This window comes from Equus asinus, chromosome 8 (assembly GCF_041296235.1).
Source record: "Equus asinus isolate D_3611 breed Donkey chromosome 8, EquAss-T2T_v2, whole genome shotgun sequence".
NCBI classification, from domain to species: domain Eukaryota; kingdom Metazoa; phylum Chordata; class Mammalia; order Perissodactyla; family Equidae; genus Equus; species Equus asinus.
The window spans coordinates 1544109-1564292 of record NC_091797.1 but is presented as its reverse complement, the minus strand read 5'-3'; the positions used below and the strand labels follow the sequence as shown (position 1 = coordinate 1564292).

The following is a 20184-nucleotide window of genomic DNA, read 5'->3' as shown; positions in this document are numbered from 1 at the left end:
GACCTTCCTCCTTTTCTCTACCACTAACATGCCCGGACAAAACAGATATATATATCTTCTACACCAGCAGCCTTGACTTCCTCTTTCTGTTCTGATTTATTATTTATTTTCACCGTTCTACGGAAACTGCTCTCTCTAAGGTCATGATATGCCAAATTCGATCACTTTGTTTTAGCTTTTCTCCAACGTGCTGTCTCCTCAGCCTTCGGCATTGACCCTGAGAGCAGGGACGGGGCTCGTGCACCATATTCTCTCCAGTGTCCACCACAGATCACAGTGACTGGTTCCTAGGAAGTGCTCGGGACATTTTTATTGAAAGAATGAACAACTCTTCTGACTGACAAAGGAGAGAGAATTGTTCGCCTTTGTGCTCTCATAGCGTTTCTTTATCAGATCTCGTATCGTCATTTATATTTACTCATCTGTGTTCCCAAGGGATTGAGAGCAACAACTGTGTCTTGTACACCTTTTTCCTATAAGAAATAATGGAAATAGAGTTACTTTTGATAAAAGAGGGCAATTTTTTTACAACACTATTTTTTTTTTCCACCATAGGTCTTAAATTCCTGGGAGCTGCTGAGAAGTTAACTCCTGAGGTTGGATAAAATGGCCTTTGATCTACCCTTTTATCTGAAAGGCTCTCAAAGGAAATTATATAACAATAAACCTTCTTTCCTAAAGCCCCGAAAACACAATTAACTATAAGAAACAATTTAAGATATGTCACATATGTCTTGGATTCTATCCAAAAAAGTTTAGTTCCTGAAGCACCAGCTCCTTACAATGGCCCCACCCTTCAAGGACATAGTTGACACCATGATGAGGCTGACAACAGTTACATGAGAGCGCGGCTGCAGCATCCATACAGCTTAGGGTAGATTCTGGATACAGGGCATCAGAAGTTATACTTTATAATAGGCCATTGTGATAGAAATTTCTCCTCGTTCCATATATATATAGATTATTGCTGAGTTCAATATTGTGTGAAGACATATTGGATGCCTAAAGATTACAGCTAACATATAGTGATAAATAAATATGTGCCTGGCACTAAGTGTTGACTTTTTCATATGAAGCAAAGACATACTTTTTTAGTGTCAATGCAGGAATGTTAAATATTCTCAAACGTAGGGATAATGGAAAAATTTAGGTTTTTAGGTAGGGTAATTCCTGAGTACAGAACCTAGAGATGAGATACCTCCAGAATTAACTTAAATACATAGATTGGACACAATGTGATCAATTATTGTTCTAAACTTACTTTGTAAAATTATTACTTAAAGTCGTTGTAATACTTCATGTAAAATTATGTTCTTTAGAAAATATATTGCACAACTTGGCACGAAATCTATAGCTCTATAAAAAAATTGATACATTTGCCAAAAGGTGGTGGAAAAGGTCAGGATTTAATTGCAGCAGTTGTATATACAAACACATATAGACTTATACAGATGCTTGTCACGGTTCCATCATCCTTTGTGTAGAACAAACTACTGCAACATTTAGTGCCTTGACACAACAGACATTTTATGACATTCCTCTATTTTGAGGATCAGCAGTCTGAGCAGGCCTCTGCTGAGCGGTTCCCTTGTTCCACACGGCATCAGTGAAGCTCACTGAGAGGTGCCTAGCTGGTGGCCCGGCAGGTCTGGAGGATCCAATGAAAACCAGCAGGATTCAGCAGGGGATGCTGGAAGGCAGGGCTCAGCCAGGCCTGGTGGCCAGAAGACAGAGACAGTGGCCTTTCCGGCAGGACAGTCTCAAGGTAGTTGAACGTCTTACCTGGCAGCTCAGGGCTACCAGAGAGAGACCAGAATGGTTACGTAATCTCCCAGAGCAAGCCACTGGAGTCAGCCAGGACTCAGGGTGGGGAACTGGACTTTACTTCTCAACAGGTAGAGAGTGAAGAGTGTGAGGCTGACTCATCTTTACACACCCAGACCAACTGACGGAGCGCCTGGGCACAGCAGCCACCCCTAGATTGTCTACATCTGCAATGCTATGGCCGGACAGATGGCATTCACTCCTGCGTGGGCTCTGGTCCTCGGCCCGTGGAAGATGAATCCCAATCCCCAGGTACGAGCAGACAGTCATGTGCTCTACTGTTGCTGCAGGGCTTCTGGACTAAGCCATTAGGACCAAAAAATCTTTTTGTGCGTCTAGTGTCTATTACTTAGTTTTAGAGCTTTTCCCAGTCAGAGCTGCAAGGGGCCTTGGAGAGATACAGTCTGGTGCTATTTTCCAGAGGAGGAAATCCAGGTCTAAAGTATCTATGTGACACGCCCAGGGCACAGCCTGGCGAGGGACAGACCCACAGCCGGCACCTTAAGCTGCAATGCTTGAAGAGAGGCATCCTGTTCGCCCTATTCTTCCCCTAGAAACAGCCCATTGGCCTTGATGTAGGCTCCTGTTTCATCAAGAAACATTTAAAAAGAAACTATTTCAACTACACCGACTAATCTTCCATATCTAACCCATTTTCTCAGTCCATATTCGACAGAGGTCCTGCCACGTTGGGGCACATACACACTGCCTTCCAGAGGCGTTCCTTCTGGTTAGACGACACAGAGTTGACAGCAGTCGCCTTTCTCTGAGCAGCTTATCCCATCACGCTATTTTCTCTCTAAGCACTTCTGTAACACCTTTTACTCCTTTCGTTTACAGAACATTAGTGGGTGTTGGTAAAAGTACCACGGATCAATGTGAAAGTCTGGCTGTTACTGCTCCTTTTGCTCATCAGACGAGGTGACGATAGCTTTGACTTCGTCTAGTCCACGGGGACTCTAGGTGGCTGCTCTAAATACAGTCCTGGTAGCTTGGATTTCCTGTTTCCCTGGGGCTGGTCGTCTTTAGCTTCAGTCTTCTGCTGAGGCTAATTCCTTCCCTCCTGGACCAGCAGGAGAGGCGGAGGGGTGGACAGGTCTCGCCTGCATCCGGTGCCACCTCCTTGGATACCAGGTCCACCCAGGCCCCCTGCTCCCAGGCCGCGGGAACACTTCCTGCTCAGCTAGGAGGAGCCCCAAGCAGGTCATCCCTGCCTGGGGAGGGGACGGACAGAGATGGGGTGGGGGTGGACCGGGTAGGGTGTGGAAGAGATGGGGGAGGGGGAGGTGGGGATGGAGGAGATGGGGGGGAGAGGAGATGAAGGGGAGGCGGTGGAGGTAGGGTGGGGCGAATGGGGATGGAGTGGGTGGGAGAGGGAAGAGATGTGGGTGGAGGGGGAGGGTGTAGAGGGGTGGAGATGTGAGTGAAGGGGGACGGGGTGGAGGGGGAGGTAGGGGGTGGAGGGGGAGAGGAAGGGAGAAGGTGGAGGGGGAGGTGGAGGAGATCTGGGTGGAAGGGGAAGGAGCAGGTGGAGGAGGAGGGAGGGGGAGGTGCAGGAGATGTGGGTGGAGGGGGAGGAGGGAGACGGGGTGGAGGGGGACGAGGGCGCAGGCGGGCAGCCGACCCCGCCCGGCCCAGAGGACGTCGGTGCGAGCTGAGGCGGGCCTGGGGGAGTGGAAGCGGGGATCTCCGGCCCCCGGCGCCGCCCGCCCGGGAGGAGGGGAGCCGAGGGGCGGGCTCTCGCGGCGGCGGCCGGGCTCCTCCCCGCGCCAAGCCTCCGCCGCCCGCGCCCGCGCCCGCGCCCTCCGCGGCCATGCCCGGGCCCTAGCGCCCGCGCCCGCGCCCGCGCCTCTTCCATGGGCAACCTGCTCGGCGGGGGCAGCCTCCGCGAGCCCAGCACCGTGGAGGACTGCGACTCCACCTGGCAGACGGACTCGGAGCCCGAGCCCGAGCCCGAGGAGCCGGCGCCCGGCGGCGGGGCGGGCCCGGGGCAGGAGCCCGCGCAGCCCGAGCAGCCCCCGGAGCGCGCCGGCGGCCGGCCCCGCGCCAGCCCCGCGCCGGACGAGGACGCCGCTGCGGCGGGCGCCGAGCAGGTACGCGGCCCCCTGTCCCCGCGCCGCCCCGTCCCCAGCGCCCCCCTGCCCCCGCGCCCCCTGTCCCCGCGTCCCCCGTCCCCAGTGGCTCCTGTCCCCGGCTCCCCCTACCCCCCCGCACCCCCGGCGCCCCCTGTCCCCGCATCCCCTGTCCCCGGCGCACCCCCGTCTCTGGCGCCTCCTGACCCTCCGCCCCCCCTGTCTCCAGCGCCCCCTGTCCCCCTCATCCCCTGCCCCCCGCGCCCTCCTGTCCCTGGCGCCGGGAGGAGGGACGCGCCGAGCGACCCCCGCACTCAGGGGCAGAGGCGCCGGGTGGCTGCTCGTCCTCTGCTGCCGGACCCTCTGCGCCGGTGGCTGTCCGGCTGCCCCGCGGCCCAGGGCCCTCAGCTCCCGCCTGGGGCCTGACTGCGGCCGCACAGGGAAGTCCCTCAAGGCAGAACCCAACTTGAATGGGTGTTTTCTTGGCTGTGCGGCGCGGCTGGGAGATGCAAAGGTGGGGTGGGAGGATCCTGGCTAAAAATAGAGGCTGTGAAAACCGGTCTAGCGCGTGTTATTGGTAACAATTACCCAGAATAAGGTGGGACTGCAGTTGACGAGCAGTGGGCACTCTCCCGTCCAGGGCCCCACAGCCATTAAAAGTGTAGAAGGTCCCCGTCGGAAGTTAGAACCCACAGTTCTTACCCCAAGTACGCCTTTCAACCAAGGAGTTGGGGCACTCTGCAAAAATCTTATTTCACCCAGAAGACTTGTTGATCCAACTGTGCTTAAATCATTTGCTAATACAATTTGGAGGAGAGGTTAGTAAAGAGATAAATATCCCTTCTAACCTCTGATGGACTGAAAGTAATTCAGAAAACTTCAAGAAAGACGAACTGTATAGCTAGTCTCTGAAGAAATGTGCATGGTGGGGGTACTGAGGGTTTGCCTAGGCCGCGCCTGTACCGGCCCTGGGAACGAGAGAAAAAGCCGAGCCGAAGTCAGGTGTGACCGCGCTTCTTTGCCAGAGTGGAGGCGTCACCACCTGGGTGTCACAGCCAACCCTAACCCTCTGCGTCTTGTCCATCATCTCTGTTGAGGTCAGGAGGAAACCAAGGCTTAGTTTAGCAGGCTCTCTGCTAAACGTGTTATTGCAATCCATTGCACTTTTGGGCCTAGGGAGCTGTTTTTTAATCCCCATTTTAGAGAAAACTGCCGCTTAGCGAGCAGGGGAAGCTTGCCCAAGATCCTCCAGGGAGAGAAGGATGTGTGTGTCTGTCCCCCAGGTCAGAGCCTTCAGCCTGTGGGACGGTGACTATCCCGCTGCCCCTTGTATTTTGTTTGTCTGCTCGGTCATTTTGCACTGTGAGGTCAACCCCAGGAAAGTATGAGACACTGTATCCTGTGTTTTCCCCTTCTACCTGTCTGGCAATTAAGTAACCTTCTAAAGAAGCTTGGGATATCAAGAAACACCAGCTCAGATTCAGTCCAGCTAACCAGGTCCATCTGTGAAAACAATTTGATAGTTAATGTTTCAGTCAGTTAATTGCAACCCCAGTAAATGGCAGAGCACACTCACCCTCCCTTTTTCCCGTTGAGGATTAATTTTTCTTGTTAGGATCCCTAACTCCTAGAAAGAAATCTACTTGTTGATTTTGCATTTTGACTATCAACCCTACTTGTTCCCTATTCCCCATAGTCATTTGGAAGTTCTCCTGGAGCTACCTTCTAAGGACATCCCAGACTGACTGCTTCTGGTGTCCTCCGTTGCTGTATTCCTAGTCAAGTGAATATTTGACAAACGGTGGTGCCATTAACCAAGATGGGGAAGTCTAGGGAGAAAGCAGCATCAGCGTTAAGGCAAGAATTCTTCTGAGTTAGGTGTCCCATTAGACGTCCAAGTGGAGTTGTTGAGCAGTTCATTATGTCCGTGAGTGGAGGCTCAGTCCAGGACTGGGTCATAACATGTGAGACTGGTAGGATTTAAAGTCATGGGAAGACATGTGGTCATCAAGGAGGGATGAAGAATGTGGAGTAAGCCCTGGGCACTCCTCCGTCTAGAGCATGGGGAGAGGAGAAGGACTCGAAGAAGAAGCTGGCCGGGGTGGCTGGTGAGATAGGAAGAAGAAAACAAGGAGAGGCCCGGCATCTGACAGTGTTCCAGGAAGGAGGGTGGCATTAAACGGCCTGATGCTGCCGGGAGGTCGGCTGAGTTGAGCACTGAGAATTGGCTTGGTCAGATGGAGACTTGCTGGTGACATTCACAGAACCGTTCTGATGGAGGGCTGAGGATGAAAGCCTGACTGGGGTGGGTCATGGGAGAATGGGAGAGGAGGAGGAGGAGGAGGCAGGGTGTGTGAGCAACTCTTAGGTGATGTTTCCCCATAACAGGGAGAGAGCTCTGGAGCTGTGATTGAGGGGGGAAGTGGGACAAGGAAGGTTGTGCACGAGGGGGCAGGATCGAGAGTGCCAAGGAGCAGAAGTGAGAGGAGCAGCCACAGATGCCAGCAGGCTGGTATGTTCAGAGGTTGGAGGATGCAGCCGTGCTTGTGATAATCCTGCAAGATAGGTAGGGCATGAGTCATTATCTTCATTTCACAGATGATAAAACTGAGATCCAGTTAAGTGATTGCTTAAGGCTTCACAAATAAGTATCAGAATTAAGACTCAACCCGTCTCGAGACTCCAAGTCTTAGGCTGCTGACATTATACCAGAGTTTCTATGATGGTTCCTCCCTTTTAGTGGGGCTGAAATTGATTCTTCCAGATTAGCTGGACCTGGAGCCCAGAGCCTGGGGTTCTAGTTCCTGCGCTGTCACTAGGCCTGGGTCTTGTTCCACTTCTCTAAGGCTGGGTTACCTTGTTTCTGAGGTGGAAGCACCAGTAACAGCCAGCCAGGTGTGCTGTAAGAATCGAATGAAGTAATATACATGTAAGTGCTTATAAATGGAAAAGTGCTTTCCATACAAATGTAGGATGATGATTCATATGGTTGTAGCTTAGGGTAAGTAGATTCAGAAATTTGCTAGGCAGAGCTATTTTGAAACATGTGGCAAGGACCAGAATTCAAGCTTTTCCTTGCTTATGTAACATGACAGAGTAGCTAATGCTAAACATCGGAGAATTGGGTGTTAAAGTGTCTCTGTGCTCGTAGTAATAGTGAGAATCATGCCATTTTGAAAATGTGCGAAAATTGCTTAGAGGATGGCAGTTTGTCAACACAGGCAGGGGTAGTGGATGACGAGGAAAGGATTCGGGGCAAAGCCCTTAATGAATATTCAGTTCTGAACTTTGTCTTCTGTTTCATCCTTATCATCAGTCTCCTTGTCCTTCTGCATGACCCTGGACACAAGGCTCTCTCATACCCTCTAATAGTACAGGTAGTTAGAGAACGTCAGCCGACTATGTTGACCCGCATCTTATGCTTGAAAGATGACTTCACGGTGCTGGGAATTTTGCTTAGAATTTAAATCATATGAATAAACTACCACATGTAAGTTACTACAGTCTGAAGTTCATCCCATTTGAGAGCTTTTCTTGCTTTGTGTGTACATATTTTAACTTTGCTGGTTTATAGCGCGTGTTATCACTGAATTAGCAGATTTTCCATGCCTTTGTGTACTTGTTATGGTGTATAAAGGGTGGAGTCTAGAAAGCTGTTTAGGTTGTTTTAAAAGCCCCTTCACCTTTCATTAATATTGTTTGCCTTTCAAGTACATCTAAATGTTGCAAAATTCATGACAATTTTCTTTGTAGAATTGATTTATTAAAACTTTTTTGGTATTATGTAAAGAATTCTAAAATTAATTTTGTCATAGAATCACTTGTGTAACTTCTGGTAAAATATGGGTCTTGAATTCATTTTGAGTTCTATTTCTGATGGATATTGCTCCATAATATCTAGCCTCTGTTGGCTTTTGGTGAATAATAAAGTTTTTCATTTAGTGAAACACCTTAGGACAAATGTTACTGAGTTCAAATCAGGGAAATAGAATGCCCACGAATGTTGCTAGTAAGCATTATTAAAAGGACATTTATGATGTTTTCATTAATCTGAGCAGCTTGACACTTTTCAGGGTTTCTTTATGGATGTTCATTATTTTAAGTGTTCTGGAAATTTCTCAGTGAAATTATCTTGGTTCAACACGTAAATGGAATTTCACTTTTTATTTTAGGGTGGTGATTCCACTGAAGCAACTGCCAAACCAAAGAGAAGTTTTTATGCTGCGAGGGATTTGTACAAATACCGACACCAGTACCCAGTAAGAGTCTAGAAGGCTTTTTTCTAAGATGTACAGTGTTTCCCTTCTGTTTTTCTTATTTTGTGGTGCCACTGAGCAGGCATGCAGGAAGGGTCCTGGTGCCTTTTCGATGTGTCCGCATGCTGGGGATTGACTTATTTTTTCCTTTAGCAGAACTTCAAAGATATCCGATATCAAAATGACCTGAGCAATCTTCGTTTTTACAAGAATAAAATTCCATTTAAGCCAGATGGTAAGTGATCTGCTACCTTGGTAAAAAGCAAACTTTAAAGAATAACACACACTAGTTATTCTTTGTTTATTCCGCGGTCGGTGCCTTCTTAATGCTTTGTTCACTGACGGGCTTTGCTCTCCTCTGCAGTCTGATGTGTCCTCAAAGTGCTAGACCCTCAGTGGTGAGCATCCCCTTGGCACATTCTGGAGAGATCACTGTGCATCACCAGTGTCCAGTGGCTTTTATCTGAAAGGTAGTGGGGCCATTTCTGTGAGAGGAAAAGAGGAGATTTACAGAACTGTGCACTGTCAGATCAGGAGGGAAGACTAGAGGAGATCGAATTCAGCTTCCTCATTTTGAAGATGAGGTCACCGGGTTTTAAAGCTTGAAGGAAGGCCTCGTTGAGTCACTCGATTGTAGACTTGGATCCAGGTTCCAGTCTCCAGGGTCGTTTCCACTGTGCCATACCTGAAAATTGTTGAGAACATAACTGAAAAGCAGTGTTTACATCAGTTAGCTTTCCTGTTGATTTTCAGATTCAGGGGCCAGGGAGCTACAGCAGTCCCAGCTCAGTGTCCAGTGCCCTGGGAGCTACAGCAGTCCCAGCTCAGTGTGCGGTGTGCAGGGAGCTACAGCAGTCCCAGCTGAGTGTCCAGCACCCTGGGAGCTATAGCAGTCCCAGCTCAGTGTCCGGTGTCCTGGGAGCTACAGCAGTCCCAGCTCAGTGTCCGGTGTGCAGGGAGCTACAGCAGTCCCAGCTGAGTGTCCAGCGCCCTGGGAGCTACAGCAGTCCCAGCTCAGTGTCCGGTGTGCAGGGAGCTACAGCAGTCCCAGCTGAGTGTCCAGCACCCTGGGAGCTATAGCAGTCCCAGCTCAGTGTCCGGTGTCCTGGGAGCTACAGCAGTCCCAGCTCAGTGTCCAGCGCCCTGGGAGCTATAGCAGTCCCAGCTCAGTGTCCGGTGTCCTGGGAGCTATAGCAGTCCCAGCTCAGTGTCCAGTGCCCTGGGAGCTATAGCAGTCCCAGCTCAGTGTCCGGTGTCCTGGGAGCTACAGCAGTCCCAGCTCAGTGTCCGGTGTGCAGGGAGCTACAGCAGTCCCAGCTCAGTGTCCAGCGCCCTGGGAGCTACAGCAGTCCCAGCTCAGTGTCTGGTGTCCTGGGAGCTACAGCAGTCCCAGCTCAGTGTCCGGTGTGCAGGGAGCTACAGCAGTCCCAGCTCAGTGTCCAGTGTCCTGGGAGCTATAGCAGTCCCAGCTCAGTGTCCGGTGTCCTGGGAGCTACAGCAGTCCCAGCTCAGTGTCCAGCGCCCTGGGAAGGGAACTGCAGATATAGCAGATCTCCATTCAGCTCTGCCAAGTAAACCGCCTCCTCCTTCACAGCTCTACAGTTGCCCTCATGGCACCTTTTCTACACTTACAGTGAGAGGATGCAGCCTCCATGGTCATGAGCACATTTCACTGAGGTACCACACTGTGTGTGGTTCCTGATGGGCAGGCTAATTTATCTGGGTCAGGCCAGCAAAGCTGGCTCCTCTCCTTAGAGCCCTTAATCTCCGTAGGTGGACTGGATGACCCTGGCTCCTGCTCTTTGCTCTCAGTGGAAACAGCCAAATCCAGAGCAGTGTGAGTCAGGGATGAGGATTCTGGATTGTGGAGCTTTCCAAGTGGCAGGACCCTGCATTCCTTGGTGGCTAACTGGAGCAAGGATGTCTAAAGGCTGGGTGGAGTGTTGGGAGAGGAATTCCCTGTACGCTGCACCTGGAAACCCACCAGCTGAGAGTTAGGACTGGAGAACATTGCTGAAATGCCACATCCACTTCTTTTTAATCAGTTTTCTGGCGTCCCAAAAGTTTGCTCTGATTTGGAAGGAAAACTCTGGATAAATGCCTTGTAGTCTTTACCAGTGATAGAAACGCACTGCTTTACTTACTAATTGAAATAAGATTAATTAAATTATTCTTTTAGGACTTGGGGCAAGAAAACCTTTTTAAGAAATGCAATAGGTTGTTAATTTGACTCTGATTTGAATTTAATAAAATTTATCTAAAGGAATGCCTTTAACTATTAAAAACATTGAACATAGAGATATGACACTATTTACCTGATTTATTTTTGTATTTCTAATAGTGAATTTATTTTTGAGGTAGTAATTTGAAGTAATAACTTCAAGCAATGCATTAATTTTTTGTAATCTTTATCACGAAATTTATTTTGAAATCTCCTAAGATTGGTGGGGGTCAGAAGTTTAAGCTAAGGTCACATAAAACATTATTTTAGTTTATTTTATAAATTACATCAACCCACACACTTTCCTCCCCCATATGTGTGCACACAGACACATGCATGCACACGCTCGCAGACACTTGCCAGTGAGCCTAGACCTGCAATGATATACTCTACTTACTGAGTAGGAAGAGGGCGGGGTGGATGGGAAACACATGGGAAGTTGTGGGGGGAATGGTTCCCGTGTGTCACAGCTCTGCAGCAGACCGGCGGTCTGTGGAGGAAACAAGGAGATGAGTTATGTTTAGAGGAATATTATATTGTTGTGCTTTTTTCTATAAAATTGACTAAATGGCCATGTAGTCGGTTGTGAGGACCTGGGCAGGTTGCGAAGCAGGAGGGTTTTGTTGTAAGCAGTTCTTACAGGGGAACAGTAGGATGTGCTGAGGAGGGCTTCCTCTGTGGGAGCAGAGACCTGTGTTGTACTCGAGGTTTATTCTTTTACTCGTCTGTGACTTTGAAGGAATCCCAGTTTCCTCGTTGGTAAATGGGGATGAGAGCGCCGGTTTGGGAGAGGTGTGTGCAGGTGAAGCTGGGCGGGGTGTGCTCGCCCCTCCCCCTTCCCCTTCTTCATTGCTTTTCCCCTGGGATGCGTTCATTTTGATCCGATCTAGTATGTAAAGAGCTGTGTGACCCTCTAGGGCAGGTCACATTCTGGATGGAGATGACAGTAAGTATTTCCCGCTTTGTGGGCCATGGGGTCTGTGGCAGCCACTTGGCTCTGCTGTGTGTGTGTGGAACAGACCAGCACATGTGCAGCTGTGTTCCCGTAAAACCCGATTGACAAACCAGATGGCGGACCGTAGTTTGCCAACCTCTGCTTTAGGGCAGCACTGTCCAGTAGAACTTTCTGCAATTTGAGGTGCCATTAATTTTTTTAAAACTAGGCTTATTACATAACTATGGCATATGCATTCATTCATATGTATGAGTCTTCTAAAAGCATATTCTTCAGTGATGTTATTAAATTTTAAAAAGTTTTAATATGAAACTTAAGTGATTAAATCTTGAAATGCCTTCGACAATGTTTCAGCTGTCTGGTTCATTTTCTAAATATTTCCTGTTTAGGGGTTTACATCGAAGAGGTTCTAAACAAGTGGAAAGGAGACTTCGAGAAGCTGGAGCACAGCCACACTTACATCCAATGGTCAGTCACGCATCATCTGTCTTGAACCAACTCCTGTTTCATCCCGCATGCTTTCTAGACGCTTTAATATAAAAATATTATTTTTCTAAAAAACAGGCTCTTCCCCCTGAGAGAACAAGGCTTGAACTTTTACGCTAAAGAACTAACTACATATGAAATTGAGGTAATGCAAGCTCATTTCATTTTATACGAGATGACCAAATCATATCGTTATTTTATTGTCCTGGTAGCAACTGAATCATTTTAGCTGATTTTTCTTTTTTCATCAGGAATTCAAAAAAACAAAAGAAGCAATTAGAAGATTCCTCCTGGCTTATAAAATGATGTTAGAATTTTTTGGAATAAAACTGACGGATAAAACTGGAAATGTCGCTCGGGCTGCCAACTGGCAGGAGAGGTTTCAGCATCTGAATGAGTAAGTACAGACCCCGGGGGACATCGGGGCTGGCCGGTTATTTTCCCTTGCTTGGAGTTCTCTATGGGAACAGCCGGCAGATGGACCCAGGAATTTGAATTCAGAAGCTGCTCTGAAATGCATTTTATTCTCTGTTCTATATTCTAAAACAAACAAAACAACAACAGAAGAGAATGGGATTCCAGGTAGAAATAGGGCCGTTGAGCTCAGAGCTGACTCTCCTGACACCTCCGCTCTGCCCATGGCCCGCATGGCCTCTCTTGTGCTCTCTGCCTCGTGTCCTGGTGTTTCCGGTTATCGCTTGCATACAGTTTTACAAATTCCTTCTGCCAGGCAGTGAGCTTCTTGTGGCACGGTCTGTTCCTCACACTGCTGGGCCTGCTGCCTTTTTACATTAAATCCATGAGTTAAGCCTTTGACATATGAAAATCATCTTATAAGGCTGAAATGTGCCCATACATTTTACTAAAAAAGGGGGAGAATTGGGGCCAGCCGGTGGCGTAGTGGTTAAGTTCACACGTTCCGCTTCAGCAACCCGGGGTTCACCCATTCGGATCCTGGGTGTGGACATGGCACCACTTGGCAAAAGCTGTGCTGTGGTAGGCGTCCCACATATAAAGTAGAGGAAGATGGGCACGGATGTTAGCTCAGGGCCAGTCTTCCTCAGCAAAAAGAGGAGGATTGGCAGTAGTTAGCTCCAGGCTAATCTTCCTCAAAAAAAAAAGGAGAATTAGAATCTTCACTATTTAGGTCAAAAACAAAAGCCCATTTTTGGTCAACAAATCCCAAAACCTGTGAAGAAAGTTTTACCATAGTTTATTTGTAATTGATTTGCTGTATTCTTTTGCTTGGATATTTATAATTTTCATTAATACTTATACCCAAAGTTTATTTTTCTTCTTCTTTTCTTCACATGCAAACTGGCATTTTTTTTCTTTTTAATTATAGGGTGACTTAGGAGTGCTGGGCTGTGAAGCCAACAGCTTTAAAGCAGTTTTTAGTACATTATAATTAGCTGAACTGGGCAAGGATGAGAAACATAAATTAAAACTACCTAAGAAATTTTTCTTTGCCCAAAACAAATCAGAGTTTTGTGCATCAATTAACTAAATTTTTTGTCTTTCTGGACCTTTCATGTTGCCTGCTCGAATGAGCCTGAGGGTGACTGTTCGAGCTCTCCTTGTACTTTATTCGTTGTCATCAGCACTGTTAAGAGGGTGGGCTTAACTGAACTGCTGAAGATATGGGCAGAAAGCTTTATGACCCTAACTAGACCCTTTCACTCATCACTCAAGCTCACTCTGCTTTCACAAGGCTGTCCTCACAGCAGAAGTGCACACGCCCTGCCTGAGCCGTGCGGGCAGCTCTCTCTGGACAGTTCCTAAGTGTGTTTTGTCTGTCAGAGAAAGCTGTAAGCAAGTGGCTGTTGAAGGTGAGGGATGGCAAAAGTAAATCTCTGGCGAGGATCTGATGTTACCTCATCTTCCATGTACTCACCGCTATTATTTTAGAGAACCTCCACTCCCAGACGCTTGTTTTGGTTGAAATAGCAGTCTTGTTTAGTAAGTGTTTGTTGAATGAATAAATGATAAAACAAAATATGTTGGTCAGCTTAAACCTTCCTTGGGGTTCTATTGTCAGATCCTCTAACTGGTAGCTGGATACAAAGCCCTTCTGAGGCTTTAATTAAATGACCTCCAGGCTTGGGTCAGGAGAGGGAGCCTGAACTAACTGGCACGTCTCAATCCTTGGCCACATCACCTCCCTTTCTTTCCACCGCCTGTTGTCTCCCTGTTTCCTTTCCTTGGGTATTGCATAGAACTTTTCCAGCTGTGAGTTAGCTGCCTTAGAATCTTCCAGAAAACAAATTTCCTTTCTGATTTAGTTGCCAAAAGTGATATTGACTAGGTTGGAACAAAGTATAGGGGATTATAGGAAAACTTCTATTCCATTTTCTTTTTTCCGTTGGGCTCTTTTCTGATGTGTCCTTAAACGTCATAACTTGTGTGTGTCTTCATCTGTATGACCTTTGAGTTGTTTAGAGTAGGCAGGGAACGCCGTGTGTTGACAGTAGCCCAGGAGACAAAGATATTGGATGGAAGCGGAGTGAAAGAGCCTTCAGTGAACAAACGAGGTGAGTAGGAGGCGGTGGGGGCACCAGGGCACAGACTCAGAGGTAGTGCAGGTTCATCTGTGGTCACCTTGGGTGACAGAGCTGCAGTGTAGACCCGGCGTTCCCTCTGCCTCTTCTGTCTCCTGGTTCTTGCCCCTTGTGTGTCCTCTCTTCACGACCTGGTCTTCCTGACAACTTCAGCCCACCCCCCCGTCTGAAGCCCCAGGGACTGCTCGCCTTTGGAGGGTCTCAGCTACTCTTCTCTCTCCCATTTTGTCTTTATTTGTGGCATTGATTTCAAATCATATTGAAACACCTGATTTCTTTCTTGTATAATTTTGTTCCAGGATCCTGATCTTCATTCTCTTCAACCCAAGTTTTTATCCTTTTCTACTGTTATGTAAATATTTTTAATTGGAGAATGTATAGATGCAGATAAATGTATACGGAAATTTGAACTTGGCCATTCTTCTGGGGCTGGATATGTGAAATTGAGTTGGTTGCAAATACAGTAAATTTTCTTGTATCATATAACTCTTCCTAGGGATGAAAAAAATGTTCTACCACTTTTCCATACATCTCTTTCTCATAGACTTATGAAGCAGGTGTTTCCCAGGAGTTTTGTCACTAAGCTTTTAGAATATACCCACTGCGTACAGACGCGACAGACAAATCAGTCCTGCTGTTAGTGGCACGTTGTCTTAACTTCACCCAAATTTATATGATCTCAAAAGACTTTTGCTTCCTAACTATTAAAAAATACATATTCATAAAACTGAGACGTATCGGTGCTGTGTTCTACCTTTGGCTTTCAAAGAGTCGAACATTTAAGATACTGCTTTTTTGGTGAAGGTCCAGAAGGATGAGGACAGTATAAACTGCTGGACTGGGCTTTCCCAGGGTTTGCTTAGCCTGAATCATTAAGGGTTTTGTTTTGTCCAAACAAACATTTATTAAAATATGAGACCCTGGAACCGCCCCTTCCATCCTCGAATAATTCAGCCTCCTTGGCCGCCCTCCCCAGATGGTTTCCCAGTTGTTCCTGAGTGAACCGCTTTTGGAAGCCAGGGCAGGTACGCGATGCTCATAGGAAGTTCCGTGTCCAACGTGTGAAATGGGTTTTAGGAAGTTAGAAATAAGTGATGGTTACGGTTTGGTGGCAGTTTTGAGTAAACAAACACCTGGGCCGTTGATGACACATGTGCTTAATATGTGTAGCTTAAGATTCTTTTAGGATGCGGCCAGGCATGTGTAATGAGGTAACTACTGGGCTGAGTGAGGTAGGGGAGGTACATATGAATTGTGACACACAGGTTTGTAAAGCATTCATTTGACAACGGCCTTAGTTTTGGGACAGAGAAGAAAGATGTTAGTGCAACCTGGGGAAAAAGGCATCTTTGGAGTCAAAGCCATTAGAAGTAAAATATAAAATTCTCTGATAGGGAAAGAGGAGGAGAGAGGGGCCAGGGATGGAAGAGAATTAGGTTATCAAGTTGGGATTGGTCCAAGTATGGTGGTCCTGAATACCAAATCTTTAGCAATGGTAACAACTACAGTGTTACTGTTCAATAGTGTCTGCTACTTACTGAGTCCGACATGGCCTGCGTACGTATCAACTCGTTTGATTCCTAGAGCAGTCCAGTGGGGCGTGGGCCATTTCCCCATTTTACAGGTGAGCATGCTCAGCCTTGGGGAGAGGCCACAGCTTCACGTCCTCTGGGTGGCCGAGCCGGGGCGTGGCCTCAGCTCTGACTCCCAAGTCTGCACTCTTAACTGTCAAACTATGTTCTGCTAAATAAGTCCATTTTGCATCCTTTGTCAGAATTGTTCTAGCAAGGGAGGGGGGTTTTTGCTGCTTTCCTCTGACTTGGCTAATATGGTGGACGTTGCTCCTCAGCTGACATTAACTGGCAGCTAACGAATGTTGTGTTTATGTTCTGGTTACCTGGGACACGTACAGATACATGGGTGTTGTTGCAAATAAGTGATCTATTAGATCATTCTTCCTCTGTATTTAGTAAACAAACAACAACTCAACGTCAGTGGGAATAAATTTTAGATTTAGATATTTTTCAAATATGAGAACTAAAGAAACAAGGGCGATTTATATTGTACATTTGAGTTTTACACAGATTGGCGTTACGTTGAGGTATAAGGGTTTAATGCCTTGTAATTTATTCTTAAGTGTCAAATATAACTTTTACTAAAGTCATTACAAGGCATATGTCCATGGCTGGCAGTTCCATAAAAAATATTTTTACAGGGGCTGGCCTGGTGGCGCAGCAGTTAGGTTCAAATGTTCCCCTTCTCGGCAGCCCGGGGTTTGTCGGTTCAGATCACGGGTGTGGACATGGCACCACTTGGCAAAAGCCATGCTGTGGTAGGCGTCCCACGTATAAAGTAGAGGAAGATGGGCACGGATGTTAGCTCAGGGCCAGTCTTCCTCAGCCAAAAGAGGAGGATTGGCAGCAGTTAGCTCAGGGCTAATCTTCCTCAAAATATATATATATATATATTTTCCAATAGTTTTTATTTCTGTCCTTTCCCCCACCTGATCCCCCCCTCCCCCCATTTTATTCATTGCTCTCTTGCAGGTCCCAGCACAACTACTTGCGAATCACCCGTATTCTTAAAAGCCTTGGTGAGCTTGGATATGAAAGTTTTAAATCTCCTCTTGTAAAATTTATTCTTCATGAAGCTCTTGTGGAAAACACTATCCCCAATATTAAGCAGAGTGCTCTGGAGTATTTTGTTTATACGATTAGAGACAGAAGAGAAAGGAGAAAGCTGCTCCGCTTCGCGCAGAAGCATTACACGCCTTCGGAGAATTTCATCTGGGGCCCGCCCAGGAAGGAGCCGGCGGACGGGGCCCGAGCGCAGAGGCCGGCCGCGCCCCCCGCCGGGCCCGGTGGCCAGACCCCGACGCACAAAAGACCCAAGGACTCCAGAAGTGCCTCCTCAGCTGCTCCCGGCGGTGGCAAAACAGCCGAGGAGAAAATAGGGGCGCCTCGGGAGGCGGGAGAAGAGGCAGGCAGGCCGGGCGCGGAGCCCGGCGGCGGGGATGCGCGGCCGGGGAGCGCGGAGGAGGAGCGGAAGGCCGAAAACGCGAGTTCTCCCCCAGAAAAAACAGTTAGTAATCCCGCAGAGACGAAGGAGACTGCATCTCCTCCCGAAAAAGCTGAGGAAGGTGAGAATTACAGCCAAGATGGTGAAGATCCTGGAAATACAGGTTCCGGTGATGAGGTACCGTCACCGTGAGTTGTCAGAAAACCCACGCACCAGGTTAGGGAAGGAGGGAGAGCTCCCCGATGTACCCTGAAGAACAGAGAGGAGGCCCCTGAAGAACAGAGAGGAGGCCGCGCTTCAGCCGTCTGTCTGTGATTTCTGTTGTAAGCGTTTTGTTATTTGCTTTTTGTTTTGGATGACAATTTAATATTTAATACGAAGTTTTAAGGCGAGACCCAATGAATGAATGTACTGTGTAACACTTTTAGGATATGAGTTTTCAAATTCTGTACACAATAATTACTTTAAAATTGTTTTCAATGTATCTGGAAATAATCATGTAGTATTTGGTATATCAAATAAATTCTTTTGCGAGATTAACAGCCCACGTGAAGACGATCAATAGGATGGTGTCATTGTGTGACCTCACCTTTACCCGATTGATGGATTAATTGTTTTAAGCTGGAAGAAAGAATTTGGTCTTCTCATACGTGTTCAGGAAGTAATGTAGATTTTTTTTCATCGCAAACCCTCACCATGTTTGTTTTTAAGTTCTGACAAGTGAAATGATGTTCCTGAGGAGCGGTGATCCCCCAGCCTGCCTGTCAGCCTGCTCGCTTTTCCTCTCTCCCTCTCCTCCTGTGCCCCCTGCCATCTTTGTTACAAGCTGGCACGTGCATTTCTAGTGTCCATGCACATCATCTGTATTGAAATTTAAATAGAACGGAGGCGGACTTTCAACTGCATGACTCCGACAATTTGCTTTGTTTAAAATGGTAAAAATGTTTTTCTGTAGTAAGTGCTTAAAAACAAATTTTGATGCAAAAGTCCAAGAAAAGACTTTTACTTTCTGTGGCTGTTCCATATAAATTTGGTGCTTGTTTCTGAATGCAAATGAGTGTGAAGAATTAAAAAAATAAGAAAGGAAGTTACTCATTTTTCAAAGACGTGCCTCTTGCACTGGAAACAAGTCAGTGGTTCCTAAAACTGTGAATATCTCTGTGTTATGTGGCCTATGAAATCAATAATATTGCTTAGTCCATGGCGTATCTTTTTTTTGGAAAATACAATTTGATGCATCTCTAAGTTGTCAAACCATGAAATTAAGAACAAATTTGAAATTACATATACTGAGTGTTAGTAAGCGCTTAATGTGTTAATGTTGGTTAAGAGCAAATAATTTTATTCCCAGTATAATATAATATTATTACTAATTATTATTACACATCAGAAAAGCAATCAGGAACATGGTAGTGAGAACTTTGAAGCATATGCATAAATATAGTTAAGGAAATTAATAGAAAAAAACTTCACTGTGTTTCATTTGGAAAGGAATTGGCTTTTGTGTGTCTCTGAGGCTTTTACGAAAAGTTCTATTCACTTTAACCACCAGAGAATTTTTACTAGGTCCTAGGTTTTAATCACATCCTATCATCTTCTATTACCATTATTGATCAGAGGATTTTCAGCAGAGGATTTCTAGAAAATAAATACACTGATAGTGTGTCTTTAGAAATATAATATCATTGCTTTGAAATTTACATAAACCGTCACAGTTGCTCAAACCTGACTTTTTAATATAAATGTTAGTAACACTCGTGTTGTGTGTCATATTCCAATAAATACATTATAGAACATTTTGTCACTTTTAGTTCCCATAATATGCCAAATTTGGCTTTCCACTGTTTTGTGAAATGAGCATTAGGATTTGGGGAAACAATACTGCTTTTCATTTCAATTTCTTTTTTCTGTGGACCCGCTAATGTGGGGCTTGTATCTGCGTCCCCATAGAGCTCAATAAACACTTCCACAGGGTTAGGGCATGAGAGGAGGTTGTCACGGTAGGCCCAATTGTAGGAATACAATTAATTTAATTCAAACTATCTTACCAATTTTGCATATATGATAAAGTGTTGAGACTGATTTCTAAGTGCATAAATAGTAAAAATTAAAAACTAAGCGCAGATCTTAAAATATTGATACACAGTGGACAGATACTAAAATAAACAGATATAATATGAATTACTTAGAGATTGTAGTTTGTCAGAGCCCCTAGAAGTAAAATCATTTCGTTCAACAATTTAACTTTTAGATTATTCCTAATTGTGGGTTTGATTAGATTGTGCCACTGGATTTGAGAAAATTTAATCTCAAGGGTAAAGCTGCCTGCTTCCATTTAAAACAGTGGCCTTTCCCACCATGTTGTTTTTTAAATGCATGTTCACATGTAACAGTGTGGTTCCTACATGTAAATAACTTATGAGAGAATTATTCAGTGGAGAAAAAGGGAGAGAGGAAGTCATTCCTTTTGCAGATAAAAATTATGAGTGTCTATATTTTTTTCTATTAAGAATACTTTGTACGTTTAATAGTTTTTAAAATAAGATCTATAGATATGTATTTCTGTGTGTCTTAGATATGAAGCAGTCCCCTGGGTTTGACTCTGATGTCTTGTATTTTTAAAAATTACAGTATGCTTGCAGAAATTTACTGAGAAGCTGTTATTAAAATGTGGTGAAGCATGGCCAAATAGCTAGAAACATTATTGAATCTTTGCAAATATATAGACTTTATTGTTGTACCATGGCCTGCAAGAATACTAAATATTGGCTATTGATAAAATATTAACTTGCAT

The 20184-nt window shown here is 46.1% G+C and overlaps 1 protein-coding gene across 4 annotated transcripts; it reads left to right on the top strand.

Moving 5' to 3' along the window:
* Positions 1-3462: 3462 nt before the first annotated feature.
* OGFRL1 (opioid growth factor receptor like 1) lies at positions 3463-17656 on the top strand. Of its 4 annotated transcripts, none has more exons than XM_044776984.2 (7): positions 3463-3917; positions 8069-8155; positions 8309-8387; positions 11718-11796; positions 11893-11959; positions 12066-12211; positions 16919-17656. In XM_044776984.2, exons 1-7 carry the CDS (start codon positions 3681-3683, stop codon positions 17580-17582), a joined length of 1359 nt encoding a protein of 452 aa, XP_044632919.2. In that variant the 5' UTR covers positions 3463-3680; the 3' UTR covers positions 17583-17656. The 4 variants fall into 4 exon arrangements, with proteins under 4 accessions (XP_044632919.2, XP_044632918.2, XP_044632920.1 ...); XM_044776983.2 differs by having other exon boundaries at positions 8306-8387; XM_044776985.2 differs by lacking the exon at positions 3463-3917 and adding an exon at positions 4202-7386 and having other exon boundaries at positions 8306-8387.
* The last annotated feature ends 2528 nt before the right edge of the window (positions 17657-20184 follow it).

Excerpts from the sequence above, each read along its gene's own strand:
- OGFRL1 (XM_044776983.2), top strand. The coding sequence starts at position 3,681 with ATGGGCAACCTGCTCGGCGGGGGCAGCCTCCGCGAGCCCAGCACCGTG. Across the intron at positions 8,388-11,717 it reads AATTCCATTTAAGCCAGATG|GGGTTTACATCGAAGAGGTT; the intron begins GTAAGTGATCTG and ends TTTCCTGTTTAG. Across the intron at positions 11,960-12,065 it reads TAACTACATATGAAATTGAG|GAATTCAAAAAAACAAAAGA; the intron begins GTAATGCAAGCT and ends TTTTTTCATCAG.